The sequence below is a fragment of the Botrytis deweyae genome (assembly GCF_014898535.1).
Source record: "Botrytis deweyae strain B1 chromosome Unknown BDEW_008, whole genome shotgun sequence".
NCBI lineage: Eukaryota > Fungi > Ascomycota > Leotiomycetes > Helotiales > Sclerotiniaceae > Botrytis > Botrytis deweyae.
The window spans coordinates 69926-84863 of record NW_024066215.1 but is presented as its reverse complement, the minus strand read 5'-3'; the positions used below and the strand labels follow the sequence as shown (position 1 = coordinate 84863).

The 14938-nt window shown below is 40.7% G+C and overlaps 5 protein-coding genes across 5 annotated transcripts; 4 read left to right on the top strand and 1 right to left on the bottom strand.

Moving 5' to 3' along the window:
- Positions 1 to 185: 185 nt before the first annotated feature.
- EAE98_004223 (uncharacterized protein) lies at positions 186 to 2306 on the bottom strand (the record flags this gene model as incomplete). Its single annotated transcript, XM_038951843.1, has 3 exons — positions 186 to 1328; positions 1381 to 1778; positions 1832 to 2306. 3 exons carry the CDS (start codon positions 2304 to 2306, stop codon positions 186 to 188), a joined length of 2016 nt encoding a protein of 671 aa, XP_038811379.1.
- A 1122-nt stretch (positions 2307 to 3428) lies between these two features.
- Positions 3429 to 4201, top strand: EAE98_004222 (uncharacterized protein; the record flags this gene model as incomplete). The annotated part of the gene is made up of 4 exons (XM_038951842.1): positions 3429 to 3461; positions 3621 to 3887; positions 3945 to 4074; positions 4131 to 4201. The coding sequence occupies 4 exons, from the start codon at positions 3429 to 3431 to the stop codon at positions 4199 to 4201; spliced, it is 501 nt and encodes a 166-aa protein (XP_038811378.1).
- A 478-nt stretch (positions 4202 to 4679) lies between these two features.
- On the top strand, positions 4680 to 6887 carry EAE98_004221 (uncharacterized protein). Its single transcript, XM_038951841.1, has 5 exons — positions 4680 to 4867; positions 4917 to 5432; positions 5481 to 5688; positions 5741 to 6118; positions 6171 to 6887. The coding sequence occupies exons 1-5, from the start codon at positions 4742 to 4744 to the stop codon at positions 6695 to 6697; spliced, it is 1755 nt and encodes a 584-aa protein (XP_038811377.1). The 5' UTR covers positions 4680 to 4741; the 3' UTR covers positions 6698 to 6887.
- Positions 6888 to 9413: 2526 nt separating this feature from the next.
- On the top strand, positions 9414 to 10445 carry EAE98_004220 (uncharacterized protein; the record flags this gene model as incomplete). Its single annotated transcript, XM_038951840.1, has 3 exons — positions 9414 to 9458; positions 9539 to 9935; positions 10024 to 10445. The coding sequence occupies 3 exons, from the start codon at positions 9414 to 9416 to the stop codon at positions 10443 to 10445; spliced, it is 864 nt and encodes a 287-aa protein (XP_038811376.1).
- Positions 10446 to 11278: 833 nt separating this feature from the next.
- Positions 11279 to 11939, top strand: EAE98_004219 (uncharacterized protein; the record flags this gene model as incomplete). The annotated part of the gene is made up of 2 exons (XM_038951839.1): positions 11279 to 11530; positions 11607 to 11939. 2 exons carry the CDS (start codon positions 11279 to 11281, stop codon positions 11937 to 11939), a joined length of 585 nt encoding a protein of 194 aa, XP_038811375.1.
- Positions 11940 to 14938: the final 2999 nt, after the last annotated feature.

The window sequence follows — 14938 nt, the reverse complement described above, 5'->3', positions numbered from 1 at the left end:
GGGTTCATGGATGGTTGGGTGGAGCATGATTTCTTCTACAGCGTAGATTATTTCTGGCTCTATTCCTGCCATAATAAAAGTTTTTGTTTTTCTGCACAAGTACAAAATGGATGATCAAAATAACACGCCTTGATAAGTGTACACGCTCAAAAACTTCCAATCCAATATCAAAAAGAAGTGACGGGTCAGATACCCTCTCCGAAAGCGTTCTTTAACCCCTCAAAATGCGCCCTTTGTTCCCCGGCTAATTTACCCTCCACGTCCCCTACAATTGTCAATATCAAAGAATAATTGTTAAACAAAAATCGTTCCTTCTTCCTCTTATCTGGCATGACCCCCGCGCACTTTGTCAAAAACGCTTCCATCTCGCTTCTCAGTCTTGCCAGACTACTCGCTACAGGTTCATCATCACCTGCCTCCGTACTTAACTCCAAGATGCCCTGTAGAAACTGACTGAAACGTTGGGTCATGAAGTGTGGCGCTGCGGACTGTTTAGCTTGTTCTGAAGCTGAGGGTTTGCGGGTAGGAAGGGCGGATGTGAGGGTGCGGACGGATTCGCAGTGGATGTCCATTGTGAGTTGGAAGCGTGGCCAGAGGAGCATGGATGTTGCGTTTATGTAGGAATCTACGGCGGGGATCTTACGGCGTTGAAGGGAAAATGCAAAGTGTTGATTCAAGCGCACACATAGGAGGAGACCCAGACAATCATGGGACTCGTGGACGAGAGACTTGGTGAGAGATTGGCCGAGGAAAAAAGTGGGTTCGAAGATGTAGTTGAAGTGTCGGGAGATGGTAGCGTAGGTTAGGGAAGGAGAGAAGAAAGAGGTAAGAAAGGAGTATTCGGCGGAAGCGTTGTCAATCAATGCGAGGTTAAAGTTGCGGAAGGGAAATTCCATGTAATGGGTTTGTTTGTCTTCTTCAGCTAGGAAAGAGGGAAGCGCAGTTTGGTTTGGGGTTTTGAGAAGGTCGATTCGTCGGCCTAGATTGAATGCGTCATGCGGTGGACCTGTTTGTTTGGATCCTGAAAGAAGGGTAGCCTTGCGAGACCCATCATCTGATCCGAGCACATCGTGTCTGTCTAATACATGAAGCTTGATCTTTTCCAACGCCTTCAGATACCTCGTGAACTGATTAAGAAAGTACCATCGCATTGTATTCATATATGCTTGACCAATCTCCTCAGCCAACTTTGGGTGGTGTCTATGCAAGAATGCATATAAATCTTTGTAGCGAAGGAAGTGCTGTTGTTGAATAATCTGTGCATTTATATTGGGCGATCGCAATGCTTTCACTTGAGCAACGAGGAAATCTCTGATTCTTTCCAGTGCCTGGATGTAACGTCAATATATTTGTAGGAGGGATAAGAGTAGGCAAGTCTACCTTGGAAACTAAATTCTCCAGTAAAGGCTTAAGATCGTTCACGCCCTTTATAACGCGTTGCTCCTTTGATTTAGCATCCATTGCCTTTGATCGTTTTTCAACTTCCGCTAATGCTCGAACCCAAGCTTCATCTATAGCTCCATCCACGATTTTTTTAACGACAGCTGGAGAGACACTGATCTCTTCCACTATAGGCCCAAGTCCGTTCTCTACTACTTTGCGATTTTCCAACCTTACGCTCAAAGCCGTTGATCGTGCTTGTAGAGTTTCGATCTCTGCAGAAACCATAGCAAGATCATTTTGAAAGCTGGTGAGATTTATCTCAACTGAATTAAGAACGTCATCGCAGGCGCGAATTGATCGATGGAGGTCTTCGAACTTTTCTTTATCGCGCTCATCTGTTGAAGCTATCAGCAATTGCGCATTGTAATTTAAGAAGTAGTATACATACATTCCTCCAGTGTTTGAGATTTATATACATGCTCAACCTCAACATCGAGAGGTTCTCCTGCTACAATGTCTTGTAGACTTAAACCTCCGAAATCCCATTCACCTTCATCGTCTTCCTCTTTAATAGGAGCAACTGTCCCGTTTGCAGTCCCCAAGCTCTTCGTTGATGGCAATTTTGTGCCTTCTCCATTGTTCAAGAGTGTTCCCAAAACCTCCAAAGGATCTGGCACATTCGGAGGTGTAACTGTTTGTTTGAGGTTCGAACCATTGGGTCTCCGTGATGATAGCAAAGATGAATTAGAGTCATTGGAGACTAACGATAGTGAAGACGATCTCGGATTGAATGCTGGTCTACCACCAACTGGAGACGGCACAAGATGACTCGGTCGACGAGGGAGATTTGGGATCCTATGTAATGGGGGAGGTGGAGAGGCAGAAGGGGTTGTATGTCCGGATAATCGATCTAATGACCACATTCTGATGGTTGAAATGTGAAGCAGTTAATCCCTCTTCCCATGCGCCAATAATTGATCGAAAGGGGAAAGATTTATTTTTTAAACGGAATACTTGAAGTGTTACTCCTGGTGTAGTCTGAATAAAGCAGTTAAGTATAAACAAAAGGGAGCTTCAGCTTATCGATATGGAACAGACCAGATTATCGAAAATGGCATCCTCAGCACCCAAAGCTTTGTGAACAGTCAACAAAGTAAAGTAATGAGAATGGTTACCTCAATTGGAGAAGGTATACCAGGAAAATGACTCAAACATTACATCTCAACACGAACAAGTACATCTTTTACTACCTACCTATGCAAGCTGTTTTTGAAAGCTGTGTATAATTGTTGAAGGACTCGAGAAGGGGTGGTACCTTGTTGTATGTATGAATTGATAGCGATAGCGATAAGGAAGATGGATGGTTTTGCCTTTCAAGCCACTTCTACTTCGTGGCTGGTGTCCCTGGCTGGGTATTACATGAAGTACGTGGACCCAACCTACCTGGCTGGAGTATCTGATATGAGAAGACTGGACGATAAAGTTGTGGATACACAAGCAAAATGATTGCGAATTTGGATATACTATAATGTACTAAAATGTCTAGTATTTTTCATTCAAAACACTCTTTGCCTCTTTAATCAGTACTACTCATCGTGGAAGCAACGTCACGTGATCAATATTCCCCTCACTTTGCACCCAAATCTGCCCAGGTGGCTTTAAATCAACCCGAAAATACAACTCACAGCAATAGTTGATCAAGATAGCCAATCAAACCCGGAGAAGCAGCTTGGTATTTTTCAGCCACTCCTCCATGTCCGATTTATCCAATAACCGTAATAGGAATGAAGTTTAAATGAATCAATTTAATTGGTTGAACAGTCTCCACCCTCGACTTTTTTTCACAAAAAAACTGGAACTAATAATCGCTAAAATCTACCAATCTTTCCAGGACCAGATTACCTTCCACACACCACATTCTATTCTTCCTCCAATTTATAAATTCTTCCACATCTCCTAATCTTTTCGCAATCATTCTCATCACGAATCCTCAACTCCATCAATTTTTATTCTAACTCCCCAAATCCCCCCGAACACCTCTCAAGATGTCTGGAGAAACCCCAGTTGATGACTCTCAAGTAAGATAGAATTTTGTCCTTTCTTTCTGTGTGTCGATTTCACCCCGCACATGAACTCTTTCCCCCCACCAAAAATCGCTTTGCGTGCATATCAACCAAAATCAACGACGACGAAGATGATAAAAATTTGATCGCTGACCTTTTTTTTCTTTCTAATAGCATGAGCACACCTTCGATTCCGCCGATGCTGGTGCATCCACCACTTACCCTATGCAATGTTCTGCTTTGAGAAAGAACGGATTCGTCTGCATCAAGAACCGCCCTTGCAAGATCATCGACATGTCTACCTCCAAGACTGGTAAGCACGGTCACGCCAAAGTCCATCTCGTCGCCACCGATATCTTCACCGGAAAGAAGCTTGAAGAACTTTGTCCATCCACCCACAACATGGATGTCCCCAACGTTTCCCGTGTCGAGTACCAATTGGTAAGAACATAAATACATGGTCAATTGTTGGGCGCATTCGCTAACGAATCTTTAAAGCTCAACATCACTGATGATGATTTCCTCTCCTTGATGTCTGAGGGAGGTGATCTTAAGGAGGATGTCAAGTTGCCAGATGGAGAGGTCGGACAAAAGATCCGTGGTCTTTTCGACTCCGACAAGGACACTAGTAAGTAACGCATATTCGGAAAAATTCAACACATCACTGACAGGTCCCTCTTCTAGACGTCATTGTCCTCACTGCTATGGGTGAGCAACTCGCTATCGATGGAAAGGAGGCACCAAAATCTGGTTAAATATCTGAAAAGTAATATCACCGAGATTTTCGCAATAGCATGGGTTGTTTTGCGTGAATATCTGTTCGCTCGAAGGTCCTTTAAATCCAGAGGAATATGATGCTTTCGGATATCTGCATTCTTATGGTCTACGTTGGGGCGATTTGATCTACGAAAACTTGGTCATACTGGTTATCTTATCTCTCCTAGTATTCCCAGTATCATAATTTTATAGCTGAATGCTGTTTTATGATATTCTTGACCGGCGTAGTCAAGCGGACATGCTACATAGTCTGTTTTCACGAAATAAAAAATTATCTCCCAGTTATCAAGAATCTATGTGAGACGCATGAATCTATAATTTCCATCAGTGAAGTATCTACTACTCCGTAGTAGTACATTGAAAAGAAAAAAAAGTAGAAGTGCCATGTCCGCCCGCTTCTAGCGCCAATTCTTCCACGTAAACGATTTCGGGAAAATGACATCCGATTCTATGTACTGAATATGCCACTGGAAGTCATGATTCAAAAACTCTCAAAGTCCTAATCTCTGCTATAAGCTATGTCATCGGCCATTGATTATCATAAATTTCGCAGAGGGGAGACATGTAGCGAAGAAGGATGCCGCGCTCGAAAATTCTATATTGAAGATGGTAAAAAGTTTTGTCAACGAGGTCATGAGCAAGCAGTTTGTAAACGTTTCCAAATCAAAATGTTCATAAAATTAACCAGTCTAGGGTTTTACACAAACTCAACAAGATGAGGATGACTGGAATCAACAAGGGAAGAAGTCCAGAAAGCGACGAGAGGAAAAAGAGCAGGTGGAAAAAGTTTTCGGGGGTCGTGATGCTACACAACTCTATTTACAATGTTACCAATTAATCCTTTGGAAACAAACCCACTGGTTAGTGACAGTGAAGGGCTTTCCAAAAGAACTAGAAACTATCGTAAGAGATTTGTGGGAATTGAGATTGAGAGTCTTACAAGGTTCGGGAGATGAGAGAAGTGAGTATGGGACAGAATTTGGGTCAACGACGGAAGGGGACGAGACGGATACGGATGGGACGGGGTATAGAAGTACGGCTTCGACTGTTATGAGTAGGAAGAGAGCATCTAGGACCAAGAAACATCTTCCAAGATTAATTGAGACTCTGGGGTTTTGCTACCTTGGGATATTACTTTTGCGACTGCCTACAAGTTTAGGAGAGATATATAAATGGGCAACTAGGGATGAGATTATCTATACACGAGCGGTAAGTGAGGTTCGTAGACATAGTTCCATATGTACTAAACGAATGCAGATTAAAGAAATTCCTAAAGATATGAGAGCTCGATTACCAGGTCATTATTTCAGAGCACTCGAAATCCACGGCATCTTGAATGGGCATAGACTTCATCAAACAGTACTCGATATGGTTTCCTTTTTCAATTTCAATTTCGAAATGGTTTTCCCCCCAATAAACCACAAACTACTTCTATACAAGAGTATTAGAGATCTGGGTCTTCCAGGTGTGTTCTCAAGTTTAAATTCAGGGTTCTGTCAAACTCTAACATCTCTCAGTTGACATTTACATGGCTGTAAATCATCTTGCTGAGATTCTGGAATACAATTTTTCATACCCGATCCATAACAAGCGGCTACATGGAACAACTGGGTATCCAGAATATCAACTCACCAGTCTGATAGTTATTGCCACAAAGCTCAGCCAGCCATTCGATGACATACACCGTCATCCAGAAAGCAATCTAGATGCCACAGCTGCAAGAATCAACTGGACCAAATGGCAAAGTATTATGCTCGACAATACGACTGAAGGCTTGAAGCGTGGAGATGAAATCAAAATTACCGATGCAGATGTTTTTAAAATGACTGGAGAACAAATGGATGACTGGATGAATTGGTATCACAAGACTTGGATCGATGATAGAGATCAAAAAGGTGAGCAGGTACTACATTGGTTGAACATACTTTTTACTAAGATTGTGAACAGTTCCGCAGCAAATTTTGGAGCTCTTCCCATTGACGGATATCATATCTGAGACGACAATGGAAATAGTTGATCCGGATCCAATCAATCGGGCCAAAGAAGTTCACAAAACATTAACCCTTCAGAAGCCAGTAGCACGTGTGGATGATGAAGAATCCCAAGATATTGTTCGCCCAGGTGAAAAGTATAGAAGATATCGGACAGTTGAAGAGTTACCTGAAAGTGCTAAGGCCTTTTTTGAGATTGCTGGTAAGTTGTTCTTGTTAGATGATGTCTTCATGCTCTCATTGACTGGTATAGCGAGGAATATTGGAACATCTATTGAAAAATTGGTACATGGTGTTTTTACTACCGAGGTTCGATTGGAGAAATGGATGTTAGATGAGCGTAGGAAAGAGTTGTTAGAGCAGGAAGAGAGTGAGGAAGAAAACGCTAATCAGGAGGAGATGATACATGGCGACGAGGTGCATGGCGACGTCGGGAAGGAAGAATTCGACGAGAAAGACGTTGATTCTCCTACGATAGAGTGAGCATGAAGCAATTAGGTTCCCTAATTCGTGTGCAGTTTTCGTAAGACGGGTACGGGTAATAGTTCTGGTTCGGACGCATTGGAAAAGGGTGCGATCTTGCTTTGAATAGGTTCATTGGTGTTTAGGATTTATTGTAGATACCCAGAGAAATGATTGAATGAAACCTTCAGACTCATAACGTTTACATCAATGGAATCAATTCTGTTCTAACATCATCCTATCATTTTCACCTTGATGGCTACCTACTTGATGAGTACTAGGCAGGCAGCCTCAAATTCGAGGGTTGATACACGGTCATGTCATGTGACTCAACGCGCTAGGGTTTTTCTCGCTTCCCAACCCACATTCTTTGCAATATTCGACCTGAGTTGGGACTTCGAAATTTAGATTTCCACGACAAGTACGACAAATCGAAGAACCTCAGCAACCAGTAAGTATATACAGCCCTTGCGGTCATTTAGAATATTTGCGAGTAATTACTGACCTTGTTTGCGATTTTAGTGCAGATGTAAGAACCCCCGATATCCCACCCGCCACCTCCTTTGAGATTATACGATTTTCGGAATTATTTGCGACATCGATACACGAATTTAAATGATAGGAAACTGATGATATAATAATAGCTTCGTCAAGACCCTTACGGGCAAGACCATCACTCTTGAGGTCGAGTCCTCTGACACCATCGACAATGTTAAGGCCAAGATCCAAGACAAGGAGGGAATTCCCCCCGATCAACAACGTTTGATCTTCGCTGGAAAGCAACTTGAGGACGGACGTACTCTCTCAGACTACAACATCCAAAAGGTACGATTATCTTACACTCCAGGTTGAACCGACAAGTTTGGATTGGATGTCTTTGGAATCTATTGGAGCTGGAGGGTGTATATGGAGGGGATAACAAGATGGAAGTTTCGGAATTGGTTGATTGACATTATTTTGCCCACAGGAATCCACTCTCCACTTGGTCCTCCGTCTCCGTGGTGGTATTATTGAGCCATCTCTCAAGGCCCTTGCCTCCAAGTTCAACTGCGAGAAGATGATCTGCAGAAAGTGCTACGTACGTTTTTCGATCTTTCTCATCAATTCATAAAATACTAATGAACGAATTTAGGCCCGTCTCCCTCCCCGTGCTACCAACTGCAGAAAGAAGAAGTGCGGACACACCAACCAACTCCGCCCAAAGAAGAAGCTCAAGTAAATGTTTCGCTCCTATGGCGTTTGGGTTCACAGGGAGATTGTGGAAGGGAGGATTGGTGCGCGGATGTATCAATGGATTCTTTGCGTGGCCGGCTCTGTATTTGAGAACAATAGCATGAGGCAAATGAAGCAATGAGACGATTATTCAGCACACCAATTACAAATATCTTCAAGAACACTCATTCGTGTGCAGTTGAATTTGAAGTCGATATGTGCCTGCCTGTCTGAACTAATTTGATTCAACTTTCTAGTCGATTGTGGGCCTTGAGCTAATATTGGAGGACTTCTTGCTTGGACAAATGGATGCATCACGGGAACGAACTATCTATTCTACACAATGTACAGTGTTGCGGCAAGCAATGACTTTGTGACAAATGGTACTTTGCGACATTCTTTCTCGAGCCGGCATAATCTCCAGACGACCTAGTAGCTAAATGAGGAATACAAAAGACACAAATAAGATTCATTTATTGCCTGGTAAGCAAGCCCCCTTCCAGCAGAAATCTAATCAGACTTGAACGGTGTAGGATAATGAATCTCTCAGTACGTAGTAGAACAAGGGTAACACAACAATCGGTGGTTATCTTCAAGGGTGGATAGGTATATAAAATAGTTTTTAGTCTTATTATCGTGGTGGATCAGCACAAGTCTTTCCAGCACTATGACTATTGTGAAAGATACAACGTTGTCAAGCACAAGAGATCTATTAGATCAATTTTTTTGTTATCTGAACGAATGTATCTAAATGCCTCACGTCTAGTATAACATCTCCACATGAAGAGATATCTTTATGTGAATTTGGAAATATGAATAAGAATACGAGGGCGTGTCTTTGATGAATGCCGGGCTGAAATTTAAGCGAATTTCCTCACCAAAACCATGCTTTATTCTATATATTTATAAATAAATAATAATTCAAATATTCATTATAAAATTTTGAAATTTTAATTATATAAAAAGCATTGATTAATAATTAATTTAATATTAAAATTACTAATTTTTGAATCAAATTGATAATAAAATTCTATATAGAAATTTGATTCTTAAAATAAACATTATTTCTCATAAAAATTTTAAACATAAAAATTCAATATAAATTTTGACTTAATTGAAAACTCTAATAAGAAAACTAAAATTATGTTATGAAATTTTCAATAAAAATTATTACTTCTACAAAATTTCAAATATATAATAATATTAATTGATTTAATATTGAATTCTAAAATGGGTGAATTTGGGTGAATTTTGGTGTGAAAAAGTGCTTGCGCACGGACCCGGCATTCATCAAAGACACGCCCTCGTACCCGACCTACATAAAATAACATTTGATTCGTTTTGGACTTTTTGATATCTCATCTCATCTAATCAGCGGAATGAACGCTCGCTTTGCAGGGATGATATCGCCTGCATCTCTTAGCGCGTCTATCCAGATTCGCAAGCTGTCCCAAGCTACAACATAGAACACCACTCATGCAACAATCCTCACAACATTAAATTATTCTAGTTGCAGCAAAACAAAATGTCAGGAGCTGGATATGATGTCGTTGTTGATGTGGATGAGGAGGTATGTTTATCATTTACTTCCCCCAGGACTCATTTTTCTGTCTTGAATCCAAACCCATTTTCTCATACTAACAAACCCAGGGCGATCTAGGCCACACTGATCTCCAAGAGGATCTCTCCTTCCATAATTCCAATTTCGAAAATAATCCCTCCTCATCCCGCAATAAGCCCACATCGCCTGGTCTCCCCGCTCCAGCGACTGCAGGTGGTCCCAATACCTCGAAACGTTACCTCTGGTCCCTACATTTCTACTCACAGTTCTTCGATGTCGATACTTCTTCCGTTCTAGCACGATGTTGGGCAGCTTTATATCCTCGTGCAAATTTCCTGGATGTGTTAGAGGGGAATCCGGATTTGTATGGTCCCTTTTGGATTGCTACGACGGTTATTTTTATTTTATTCATGGGAGGAACGGTTAGTTTGTATCTGGCGGAAAGAGGAGAAGGAAGATTTGCGTACGATTTTGGGTTGTTGAGCGGTAGGTTATTCCCTCTTCTTGCGTGAAAATTGAAGTGCATTCATGGCTAGAGAGAATGAGCATAATACTAACTTGGATTCTTCTACAGGCGCCGCAGGTCTAATCTATGGATATACATTCGTAATTCCAATCCTTCTCTTCCTAGCCCTCAAATATTTTGGTAGCGAATCTGCCAATCTTCTCGAATGCGCCGCTCTTTACGGCTACTCCAATCTCGTATGGATTCCTGTCGCATTGGTCTCCTGGTCATCCCTTACAATCATGAATTGGGTATTCGTAGGAGTTGGATTTGGGTTGAGCGTTGCTTTCCTCCTTAGGAACTTATATCCAGTTCTTAGCGCTACGGATAAACAGACAAGTAAAATATTACTTATCATGGTAGTTGTTCTACATGCAGGTTTGGCAATTGCTATTAAGGTGTTGTTCTTCGCCCATGGAAGTCCGGTAGCTAAGAAGCCTGAGGGGGAAGATCCTGCCAAGGAGGCCAATCCAAGTAGGATGTTGTTTTAAAATTGGAGATACCTTGAGGGACATATTTGCCCTGGGATGAATGGTTGAGGAGAGACTGAGTAAAGGCTGGCCCGAACTAAGGGGAGAGGAATATGTTCAAGGAGTACAAGTCATTTCAAATCAAACAAATAGATCGATACCCATTATCATGTACAATTTATTGTGTTAACCTGTTATTCATCGTGTATCGATCTTCGTTTGAAGTACTATGGCCCCTTTTATCATGGATCTATAATACACTTGATTTGCAACAGCTGTTGAAGTGTCCGAGAATTAAGATTCTAGCTCCGAGTTTGGTTTTTGGTAAAGATCTCCTGATGTGTTTTTGTGACTCGGCAAATTATCGACTCTCTAAAACGTAGAATATTCATGTGCTTTTAAGCTCTTCCATGGCAAGTTGTTCCTGGTGAACCCCTGGTGAGCTCCCGGTGAGCCCGTTTGAGAACGATGTTTAGCTATTTGTTACTCCCGGCGAGCCGCCTTGTAAATTAATGGATAAACCCAATTACTCTACAATCGCAAAATCCATGAAAACTTCTTGATTGAGTAACTTGCGATTTCGTTCTGTGCCCTTTGTTTTCTTTATTTTGATGTGAATTCAATTATTTCTACGAGTTGATAATGACATGAAATCAAACAAGGGTCGCTAGACGGACCTAAAATCCGGGGTAATAATTCATCCCTCCATTTCATCCCACCATCAAAACCACACCTCGAATAGCAAGAAAGCCTTTCCATAACCCGACCGTACACACCCTCGCAGTCGTCAATTGAATTACTCCGCGTCGAATACAGATTTTGTTTTCACTACTTCGGCACCAAAAACCAAGAATATGTCTACCCCTCGAGTATCTCGTACTTTAGCCCGCGCGCTCCAAACGCGCATGGGAGCTTCGTCTGTAAAATGTTATTCCACATCGCAGTTGTCCACGAGCCGTCGCAAGAATTTCAGTATCCGGGTTCGAGAGGGTGGGTTGATGAATGCGGGGATTTTTGGTCGAGAGTCGGCTCGAGGATCGAGATACGTTGGAAGATCGTATTCGCAGGAATCGGAGACGAAATCAAAATACTACACTTTTGAAGATGTTTGTTCTCCTCCCCCTTCGCTGTTTCTCCTGAGATGAAATGACTGACTTATTCCCTCGCTCTCTCTTCCTTTAGATGCAAAAACTCGCTTCCGCTCCACATCCCGATACTCATATTATCGATGTCCGTACACCTCTCGAAGTGCAACAAACAGGACGCATTCCCGGCGCGGTGAATATTTCTATCACGACGGATCCGGATGCGTTTAGTATTAGCGAGGAAGAATTTGAAGATCGCTTTGGGTTTGAGAGGCCGGGGAAGGAGGTGGAGTGTGTGTTTTATTGTAAGGCGGGAGTGAGGTCGCGGGCGGCGGCGCAGATTGCAAAGGGGAATGGGTGGAGGAAGGTGGGGGAGTTTGAGGGGAGTTGGGGGGAGTGGAGTGGGAAGGGGGGGGAGGTGGAGAGGTGAGGATGTTGTGAGGGTTGGGGTTGCTGGGGGGGTGGTATTAATGGTGATGTCCACGGGTGGTGAATAGATCATTGATGGGCGACAGTTCGTGGATTACATATGCATTTATGGTGTACTCTCAAAGCATAGCTTCAAGATGGATTTTTCTTACAGAGGAATGTGAAGTTACTGCAGACCTAGTAGTCGCTCACAGAGTAAAAGTAACTCTATGTCATGAAACAAAGCACCTGTATTTGTATTAATCTTGGCTTCAACTTTATGTGTTCAATACACATTGTTCCCGTCTGTAAGACGATTTGCACAAGCATCTGTCCTAAGTACCTATTTCATGATGGATGGTAGATACCTATGGGAAATACAAAATTCTATAGGAAATTGGATGGTACTTGCCTGTGTTACTACAATCCAAATCCTCAAGTCTTAGAAACGTGATATTTATTCTTGCTCTCTTGATGTTTCTTACATGCTATAGGATGCGATATTCTTTCTTCCTTTTCTTCCTTTTCTTCCTTTTCTTCCTTTTCTTCCTTTTCTTCCTTTTCTTCCTTTTCTTCCTTTATTCATATATCCATGCATCCACCCATACCATTCCACTTCATCTCATGTTGTCACTCTATTCCCACAAATCTACCCATCCCCTATTCAATACATACTATCGTCTAACAACTTTATAGTTATATATATATATATATATATATACCCATCTCATCTCATCTAATCTAATCTCATTTCATATCAAATCCCTCCTAACTCCCTACTCCCCAATACTTACTCGCTTATCAAAAGGAGACTATCTATCTAGACCTCGGAATACTTGGTGCGCATTTACTAGTTTTTCATACTCACTTTGTTATATATATATATATATATGTACTATATCGTATTATATTATATTATAACATACCATAACAAACAAAAGCTATTCCATTCATATGGTATGATATAGAGTTGCAGATTGGTAGAAGTGGAGTCTGTTGAATCTGTAGATAAGCTTTGAGTTGTTAGAATGGATTTTGGATTTTGGATTTGATATGTTTAGGTGCGGAATGTGGAATGTGGATTTGGGGATGGAAAAGGGGGTTGGGAGTTTTTGAGGGTGGTGGGATGGTGGGATGTTTGTTTGTGGGTTGGGATATGGATGTGGATTTGGATATGAGGTTTGGATATGAGGTTTGGATATGAGGTTTGGATATGAGGTTTGGATATGAGGTTTGGATATGAATGCAATAAGGATAGAATAAAGTTTACACAAACACAAACACAATCACAATTCATGAAAAAACAAGATTCTAACCTAGAGCGAAAGACATGCATGGAAATATACATCTAACATCGTCTTTCGTAAACTACCGTGAAATGTCTAGGTACCTAGGTAGGTAAATATATAAAACTGTAAAACAAGAAACCATCCCAATTCGATTAGAAATCCATGTTCAATTTTCGATTTTCAGATAGGTAGGTAGGGAGGTAGGTAGGAGGGTTAAAAAGGGTAAAAGAGTAGGGTAATCAGATGAGTGGAGTGGTGGTGAGTTTGTATTATTGTATCTTGATTGCCTACTCGTAGAAGGTATCTGATTTTGTGTTTTCTCTTGTTTTCTTGTTTTCTTCCGGGGGGGAGAGGATGAGGGGATGAGGGGAAAGAAAAGGGGGGGAGAAGAAGGGGAGGAAATTGTTGATTACTTCTAACTTCTGACTTCTGACTCTTAATTCATAATTCATATACATATACTTTTCGCTGGAGATTGTCATCTTCATCTTCATCTTCGCACATATACAAACATATACACCCACCCCATTACATCACAAACCCAAACCCAAATCCAAACCCAAACCCAACCCCCTAAATTCCTCACCAAAAAAAGTTAAGAAACAATTCCTCTCCAGCAGCTCCAATAATATAAATCCAAAAACCCCCTCCCCTCCCTTCCCCTAAAAACTTAAAAGCCATCGCGAGACTCGAGAGTATGGATACCCAGCGAAGCGAGAATAAATTGTTTTGTGTGTAGTGCCACTAGTGAGTATGTATAGTGATTGCGAGTAGGAGTCTGATTTTATGATGGATGGGGATTGGGGAATGGGATTGAGAAAGTGAGATCGGAGGGGTGAGATGTGATGATATGGTGTGTATACTAGGACTAGGGAGAGGGTTGAGAGGGTTGAGAGATTCAGGATTGGAGTGTTTAGGGATTGTGAGGGTGGGTATATATATATATATATATATATATCTATATAGTATATTTAATTCCTTAGTTAGTAAGTAAATAAGTAAGTAAATAAAGAATATAATATAATATAATACAATATAGTATAGTATAGTATAATCTTATATATACATCTATATATTTTAATAAACAGATATATAATACATCTATATTTTTAAACAAACAGATAGATAAATACCTACCTACCTACCTACTTTGAGCAAAAAGAAAAGATAAAAGAAAAGAAAAGATAAAAAAAAAAGATAAAAAAAAAGAAAAGATTAAGGAGAATCGAGATGAAATATGAAATAAACTTAAGAGATCCCATGAAGTGAATATTGAAATAATTATATAACTTTAAAAGTATCTGAAGAAGAAGTATTTAAACAAAAACGCTTCTATCTTTCTATACTTTCTAGCTGAGATTGTAAGATTATAGTATATAGAAAATTTGTTATTAATATCTAAGTAGGTATTTATGGATAATAATAATATGATATAGTGAATTAGTATTAGTTTTATGTATTTTTCTAGTGGATCATATATGGAATTTTTGTATGATGAAGATATATAGAGAGAGAGAGATACTTTCTGTGAGAGATGAGATATAAGAGATGAGATATGAGATATTTGAATATTTAGCGAGGGGGTGAGATGAGTCTATGAGATTGAGAAATGAATAAATGATTTGAGTTTGGGTTTAGATATTGTATATGTAATGTTTGTTTGGTTGAAGATTGGGATGTTGGATTGGGTTGGGTTTATAGATATTATATTTAATAATATAGAAGTAAAAAG

What these genes read in the sequence shown, in the direction of transcription:
- EAE98_004221 (XM_038951841.1), top strand. Translation starts at nt 4,742, where the DNA reads ATGTCATCGGCCATTGATTATCATAAATTTCGCAGAGGGGAGACATGT. An exon ending in TAGAGATCTGGGTCTTCCAG is followed by an intron (nt 5,689 to 5,740) that starts GTGTGTTCTCAA and finishes AACATCTCTCAG; the next exon opens with TTGACATTTACATGGCTGTA. An exon ending in CGATGATAGAGATCAAAAAG is followed by an intron (nt 6,119 to 6,170) that starts GTGAGCAGGTAC and finishes GATTGTGAACAG; the next exon opens with TTCCGCAGCAAATTTTGGAG.